Raw genomic sequence first — 7,411 nt, 5'->3', positions numbered from 1 at the left:
TTTGCATTTACAGGTTACTAGTCATACACGAGGATGCCACACTTGTCTATCACGAAGGAGGCTAGTTTTTTGTTAAGATGTCAGCAAATCCTACTGTTTGCAAATTTATACAGACACACTCATCTTCAGGCAATGGTGATGGGAGAAGTCACCCCGCTCTTTCCGAAATCTTCTTAGTTTGAAACTTTTGGGCAGCAATCTCCAATCACTAGGGAATAATCCCCTCTGGACACAGTGGGGTTTACTCCTGAGCAAACATGCACAGGATTGTGCTATAAAGCTGGGATCCCGTATGCGCTTACCTGAGAGTAAACCCCATTGCATTCAGTAGTGCTGACTTCTGAGTAGGCTTGCCTAGGAACTCAAACATTAAATCGTTCACAATAGTGGAAGGGAAGGAAGATCCCGCTCTTATTTTGTTCTATTCGTGAATTTATGGGTTGTTATAATCAAACTTTCTTCAAAAACTCATTTGTTATGCTTAGTGGGTAGTAAAAGAGAATATAAAAAAAAACCCTTTAAAAAAGAGAGATAAAGAAAAGTCTGCATTTAAGGCATCTCAAGCAGTTAACGCTCCAATTGCGTGGGATTGTAGGTTTGGATCAAATTCCTCTTTTACGAAATAAAGCAAAATAGATTTTACTTTAAAACAAATAAGCCTGGATAAGCCTTTTCTTTCTTTCTTTCTTTCTTTCTTTCTTTCTTTCTTTCTTTCTTTCTTCCTCAATTTAGATACAGGACCATAGTCGGAGTTACCTCTTTCGAATGGTACAGCTTTAAATATTGTTTTCAACATCAAACCTTTTAAAGTTTAAAGGGATTCTATTAGGTTTCGGGAATCTTTATTGAGGGTGTTCTGGGGGCTGAGATGTGCCTGTTTTCGCCTTTGAGGTGTAAACAATATAGGGCTGCTGGGATGATGGCGTGGGTAGTAGGCGGGAGGAAGAATTTAGATAAACCCAGGGCAAAAGAAGACAGGTTCGAATACCCCAAAAATTGGGGTATCTCAGCTTAAATGTGTTGTAGAAATGAACTTCATGTGGGGTGGCGGGAGGGGGGGGAGAGGAGGAAGCTTATGGAGATGCTTCTATTTGGAGAGGCGGTGATGGCTAGGACAGAGGTTTTTCGGAGGTGGGGGTCCGAGAGGAAGCTCCGATGCCTTATGATCTGATGAAACGTCTTCATAATAGTTGCTGACTACGTTAAAGGGTTCCTAGAATTTACCCCCTGTGTGCTTATATCGAGAGAAATTGTCGAGTTAGCATGTTAAAAGCTGAAAGCAACTTTAACAAACGTCAGTATAAAACAGAAATACACTCCCCCCCCCCATATTCCACCCCCTGTTCAACCTCACCCCACACACCTCTCAAGGCGCACCCTCTTCTTCCCAGTGTTAAAAGCACCTGGTGTTCTAAGTTTTCTGGGGGTGGGAGGTGGGGGGGGGCGGTGCTGAGAATGGGCTATTATGAATGCCCATAAATGTGGCGTTTTGGAGGTGATAAGAGACGCAACATCGCATCTTCTCCTATGTGGAAGGAAAGGAAGGGAGGGAGGGAGGGAGGGAGGAGGAGGAGGGAGAACAGGAGGGTAGAGGGGGGGGAATAGTAGAGAGAGCCGAAAAGTCAATGTTATATATGAAATACTATAATCATTTTAATTCAGTATTGACACCCCAACATCTTGCGATAATGGAGTTTAGGCGCCAATCGAAGCCTGGGTTTTTATAGCAGTAGGGGAAAGAACTCGTAAAAACCCTTTAACAGCTTTTTATGTAGTGCGATATAACCAGCAAGAACATCTCCGGGTGTGCGCGTTTTTATTTATTTATTTAGTTGTTGTTTTGTTTTTGTTTTTTATTTTATTTTATTGCGCTTTATAGTTTGTTAAACAGTTTACGGCCCCCTCTTTTCTGGGGGGAGTTTTTTTTTTTAACAAATGGGCCATTTCTTTCTTTTCGTGCTGATAGTTAAACCTTTATCAATAATAAGGAAATTGATCATTAAAATGTTAAATCTGACTACCTCGTTTGTTTTAAAATATGTTGAGGCTACAGGACGCCGTACGATTTGATAACTTGGTATTAAAATACCAATTACATTTATAGGAGGCTTTTAGAAAAAAACGGGTAGCAATTAAATCCGGCCTCTTTTTACAGTTTTCCAAAGCAACCCTGACATTTTCCAAAGGCTAAAACTGCCTCGTTAAAATAAAATAAAAAAAATTTAAAAAATGGAAATTAACGATGGGAGCGAAGCCTCTCTTTAATTTTCCAACCCTCCCCAAATATCAATCTTTTGGGTGGGCTTAGGTAGATGATTTGTCGTGAGGCAAGAGATATCTCATTAACGTAGATAGTTTAGCATATTTAATCTCTATATTTACCCCACCCCACCCCCCTCGCTCCCTCGCTCTCTCGCTCTCTCTTGCGCGCGCCCTCTCTCTCTCTCTCTCTCTCTCTCTCCCCCTCGCTCGCTCTCTCTCTCTCTTTCCTCCTCTGTCTCACTCTCCTTTCTGCTCGCAGGCTGTTCAGAGTCCGTGTGGAGTACGTGGAAACCAATAGGATGACGGTTCCGTAATAGATGCAAATGATCCAGAAAAGACACTGGGAAATATGAACAAACTCATTTGCTCCGAAGTAAATCACGGAAAACTGTTTATGAACTGGCACCTCTCCTTGGAAATGTAAAGCGAGAACTCTTTTTAAGTGCCGATTTTTTTTTTTAGGGGGGGCTGAAGAAGAAGGAGGGGGGAAAGAAGAAAAAGGAGAAGAGCGAGAGAGAAAGACAGAGCGAGAGAGAGAAAGAGAGAAAGGAATAATAATAATAATAATAACAATCACAACAACAACAGCAGCAACAACAACAACAACAGCAACAACAATAAAAAAGGGGAATCCGATACCATGTACTGTGGCAAAGAGTTTTGATTCAATCCTCGGGATTTTCCCCCCCTTCTTCCTTTCTTTTAATCTATGTATATCTGTATGTATCCCTGGAAACCACAAAGACTCGTGGGTTAGCATCTCATCGCTTCCATCTGATTCCGTGGCTAAATATCTTGTGGCTTTTTGATAGACCCTCACCTTGTTACCTGCCTCTTTACCTATTTAAAACAAGCTATTTATATGACAATGAGCTCCTATTTCGTCAACTCCCTCTTCTCCAAGTACAAAACCGGGGACTCCTTGCGCCCCAACTTCTACGACTGTGGCTTCGCCCAGGAGCTCGGAGGGAGACCGACGGTGGTGTACGGGCCGAGCACCGGGGGCACCTTCCAGCACCCCACCCAGATCCAGGAGTTCTACCACGGAGCATCGTCTCTCTCCAGCTCCCCTTACCAACAGAATCCCTGCGCCGTAGCGTGCCACGGGGACCCCAGCAACTTCTACGGCTATGACCCGTTGCAGAGACAAAGCATCTTCAGCGCCCAGGAGTCCGACCTGGTGCAGTATCCCGACTGCAAGCTCGCCTCCGCCGGCCTGGGAGAAGAGGCGGACAACTCCGAGCAGAGCCCGTCTCCCACGCAGCTCTTCCCGTGGATGAGACCGCAAGGTGAGCAGGCATCCTAGAAAAGGGCCCGCCGCCGCCGCCCAGCCACGGCCGAGGCATTTTCTGAACCCATAAAACTAGTTAGCCCTCCTTTTTTGCCCACCTCTTCCACGATCTTCCTCCCTCTCCAACTCCCCTCCCCTCACCCCCAACCCTCGGTTACTTTTTACTGTTTTATGAGCGTAAACTTTTGCACCTCTCAATTGCTTTATCGCTTAATTACCCTGAAAGGGGAGCCTTTTTCTCCTGAATGGGGAGAACTGGACTTCTCTCCCCCCCCCCTCTTTATTTCACTGTGTGAGAAGCCTTCCCTAAAGTTTATGGTACTTTTACAACCTCCGAGACCCCCTTTTTGTGTCTCTCCTTCACCTCCTCCCTCCCTCCTTCCTTTCCTCCCTCCCTCCCGGGCCCTTAGTTGTTATCTTTTAACCCTCTGGAGAGCTGATGGGGTGTAGGAGACGGTGGTGGCATTTCCACACACACACACACACACACACACACACACACACCCTCTATAAAGGAACTGGCAAAAGAGGGTTCTTGCAAGTAAACTAAGATGCTGCTCAGGGGCGCGCGGGTGGGGGGTGTTCGCCAGAAAATGACCCGGTTAGGGGGAGAGAGGGGGGAGTGTTGGGAGCAATATTTCCTTTCAAAAAAGCAGGCTGGTATTGCAGGGGGGGCGGCTAGAGCGCATTTGTGGTCCTCGATGTCTCCCTCCACCCTTCCCCAGATAATCACCCTCCCCCTTGCAACGTTAGAGAAGGGCAGTTCCTCCCTGCCTTTGTGTGTGAGTGTGTGTGTGTGTGTGTGTATGCATCCCTCCTCTCTCCTGCGCTCTCTGCCCCCAAAGCAGTTTTATGTGTCTTCTCTCAACCTCCCTTTTTTCTCTCCCTCTCTCCTTCTCTCTCTGTGTCTCTCTCCCCCTCCCACCTCCCTCTCGCAACACCCCAGCAGCCGCCGGACGGAGGAGAGGCAGGCAGACGTACAGCCGCTACCAGACCCTGGAGCTGGAGAAGGAATTCCTTTTTAATCCTTACCTGACCCGCAAGCGGAGGATCGAGGTGTCGCACGCTCTGGGACTAACCGAGAGGCAGGTGAAGATCTGGTTTCAGAACAGGAGGATGAAGTGGAAAAAGGAGAACAACAAGGATAAGTTCCCCAGCAGCAAATGCGAACAGGAGGAGCTGGAGAAACAGAAAATGGAACGGGCGCAGGACGCGGAGGAGGCCGGAGAAGCACAGACGGGGGACAAGAAGTAGGAGCTGGAAGAGTGGACAGGCAAGCTCCAGGAAAAAAAGAGAAAGAAATAAAGAAAAAGCCCCAACCTTTCGTCCTTCCATTAATGCCAGTTAATGTGAGAGGTGGCTGGGGTGGGCTGGGGTGGGCTGGGGTGGGGGGAATCTCAACACTGCTTAGGGGAGGAGGGGGGGAAACTCCCCTTTTATTGCTGTAAAACAATATAGCTGTGAGCGTCCTCTTCTCCTGGTTGTCCTTTGATACCCACAATGAACTATATCTATATTTAAAAAAAGAAAAAAGAAAAAGAAGACAGATTCTTGGAGTCTTTTTAGCCTTGTTGCTCTTTTTTGCGTTTTCTTGCCAGTTAAGAATTAGTAATAGTGTAATGCAATAGCTTCTGTTAACCATGACTGTGAAAAGGATTTCCTTCCCTTCACCCCCGTCTCTCTCTCTCCCTCTCTCTCTGCCCGCCTCCCCATCCTTCCTTCGCTCCCTCATTAGGAGACACACACTTCTCAGTGCTGTGGAAACGATGTACAAATGATATACTGCACTTTGGGAAGACTTACTTTCTTCTCTGCCTTTCTTTCTTTTTTTTTTTAACTTTCCCCTCTCTTTCGCTCCGTCCTGCCCACTCATATTATATATATATAAATATAAATATATATAGAAATTATGTGAAAATGATACATAGTGCACTTTTAAATCAACATCTCTCATCTCTTCTCCCTGCCTCCCTCCTCCTCCCCCCTCCCTCCTCTCTCCCTCCCTCTCTCCTCTCTTGTTGTGGTTAAACTCTTCAGGAGGTAGCTCTGAAAACACACACCCGACAACATGAAACTGCCTATTTATGCTGTAGTCGTCTCTTTTTTTCCTGTGGTTCATTTCCCCCCTTCCTATTTTTGGGTCCCGTTTTTGGCTTTGTTTCTGCGTTTGTCTTTTTAAGTGTATCTTTAAAAAAAAGGAGAAAAAATTAAATAAAAATTAAATAGAGAGGTCCCCCCTCCCCTTTTCCTTTTAGTTAGCATGCACACAGTGGAAGAAGTTGTAAAAAAAAAAAGTATTTCCCCTCTCCCTGGGTTTTCTTTTGGGTTTCTTTCTTCCCCCTTAGGTTTACTGTGAAAAAAAAAAAGAGAATGTATACTGTATCCGTGAATTACTTTATGGGGAGGGCGGGGAAACTAATGCTATATTTTGTTGTTCTCTCTTCACTTTGTTCTATTGTCGAAGCTGGAAGCGGCGGAAGAAAGGAGTTACAATAAAGTTTACAAGCCACAATTTCCCCCGTGACATTGTTCTTTTCTCCACCCTGCTTTAAAATTTCCTCTGGGACGTCTTGGAGAGAAAGTAAAAAAAAAAAAACCAGTAAAAACCCCCAAAACCGACCCAAATGCAGCCAAGCCATTCCTACTGTCACCCAAGGAAGCCTTTGGAGAGACACCGAAGGAACCCGTGTCTTCTGGAGAACATTGCACCTGAAGCGCAGCAAGGGCTTGCGAACCAGGGGGAAAGCGAAGGGGGAGACTTGGTTGTCCTTTTGAAAAGTACTGCAAGCATGTATTTCATGCCCTGTGATGATGGGGAGGTTTGATGAAGGCTCACTGTGCCAGGAAACTTCTAAGTGTGTGTTTGTGTGTGTGTGATTGTATTCTGTCACCGCTGGATTCCAGCTCCCTTGTTCCTAGTGTGGCGATTCGCCCCCTTCCCCTCTTTGGGTCCCTCGGAGTCTGTGGCACGTTGTCAGTTTGGCTGCCCTCGGCCCCCTCCCATGATGAGCGTAAGCATGATGTATACAACCTTCCTATTCGCCCCCCCTCTTTTTTTGCAACTTAACCTTGAAAAGAAGGACCTCTGCCAATCTCTTAACTGCAAGGCCATCTTTACTCTTATTTGTCATAGAAGGCTTTGATAAGTTTCACTGGAAAGTGTGCCTTTCCATTTCTCCCTCCCCCTCCCCCTCCCCCTCCCCCTCCCCCTTTTCTTTTGGAAGCCTTCCTTGCATCTCCAGCAGAAAGCAGAGTAACCAGCTGGTCACATTTTCCTTCTCACTGTAATTGAGTCCAGCAGAAGAGCTGACACGCTTAAATAGAGATCTGTTGTAATCTTTCCACCTCCCTCCCCTTATTTCCCCCCTCCTCCTCCTCTTCCTCCGCCACCAGAAAAAAAGCAAAGCCAGCTCGGAGACCCAACGCCTGTGGCAGTGGAATAAATTACATGCATAACTGAACGGCGTTTAGAAGGGGAAATAGGCAAGCTTGGGGGGGGGCGCGCGGTCAAAAGAGAAATATTAAGTATCACTGCGGTGGGGGGCCGATTTGTTGGCGGCAGTCAGATGGTGAGTCCTTTTGTCTGTGTGTGTGTGTGTGTGTGTGTGAGAAAGAGAGAGAGAGAGAGAGAGAGAGAGAGAGAGAGAGAGAGAGAGAGTCAATGGAACTGTATAGTATATCTAGAGAAACCCGCCCCGAGGTCGTGGGATAGGGAGGGCTATATACCTAGTCTGCCTTTTTATCGTGTATGTGCGGGCGCGCGCGCGTGAGCGACAAACAGAGAGAGTGTGTCTGTACGAGAGAGAGTGAAAGTATGTGTGGGAGAGTTTGTGTGTGTGTGTGGGAGAGAGGGGCAGG

The 7,411-nt window shown here is 46.4% G+C and overlaps 1 protein-coding gene across 2 annotated transcripts; it reads left to right on the top strand.

The window, feature by feature from the left end:
- Positions 1-2,495: 2,495 nt before the first annotated feature.
- HOXB8 (homeobox B8) lies at positions 2,496-6,065 on the top strand. Of its 2 annotated transcripts, none has more exons than XM_083710373.1 (3): positions 2,496-3,551; positions 4,503-4,902; positions 6,018-6,065. In XM_083710373.1, the coding sequence occupies exons 1-2, from the start codon at positions 3,125-3,127 to the stop codon at positions 4,805-4,807; spliced, it is 732 nt and encodes a 243-aa protein (XP_083566499.1). In that variant the 5' UTR covers positions 2,496-3,124; the 3' UTR covers positions 4,808-4,902; positions 6,018-6,065. The 2 variants fall into 2 exon arrangements, with proteins under 2 accessions (XP_083566499.1, XP_083566498.1); XM_083710372.1 differs by having other exon boundaries at positions 4,500-4,902.
- Positions 6,066-7,411: the final 1,346 nt, after the last annotated feature.

The sequence above is a fragment of the Podarcis gaigeae genome, assembly GCF_964106915.1.
Source record: "Podarcis gaigeae genome assembly, chromosome: 13".
Lineage (NCBI taxonomy): Eukaryota > Metazoa > Chordata > Lepidosauria > Squamata > Lacertidae > Podarcis > Podarcis gaigeae.
This window is presented reverse-complemented; position numbering and strand designations above follow the sequence as displayed.

Excerpts from the sequence above, each read along its gene's own strand:
- HOXB8 (XM_083710372.1), top strand. The coding sequence starts at position 3,125 with ATGACAATGAGCTCCTATTTCGTCAACTCCCTCTTCTCCAAGTACAAA. Across the intron at positions 3,552-4,499 it reads CCCGTGGATGAGACCGCAAG|CAGCCGCCGGACGGAGGAGA; the intron begins GTGAGCAGGCAT and ends GCAACACCCCAG.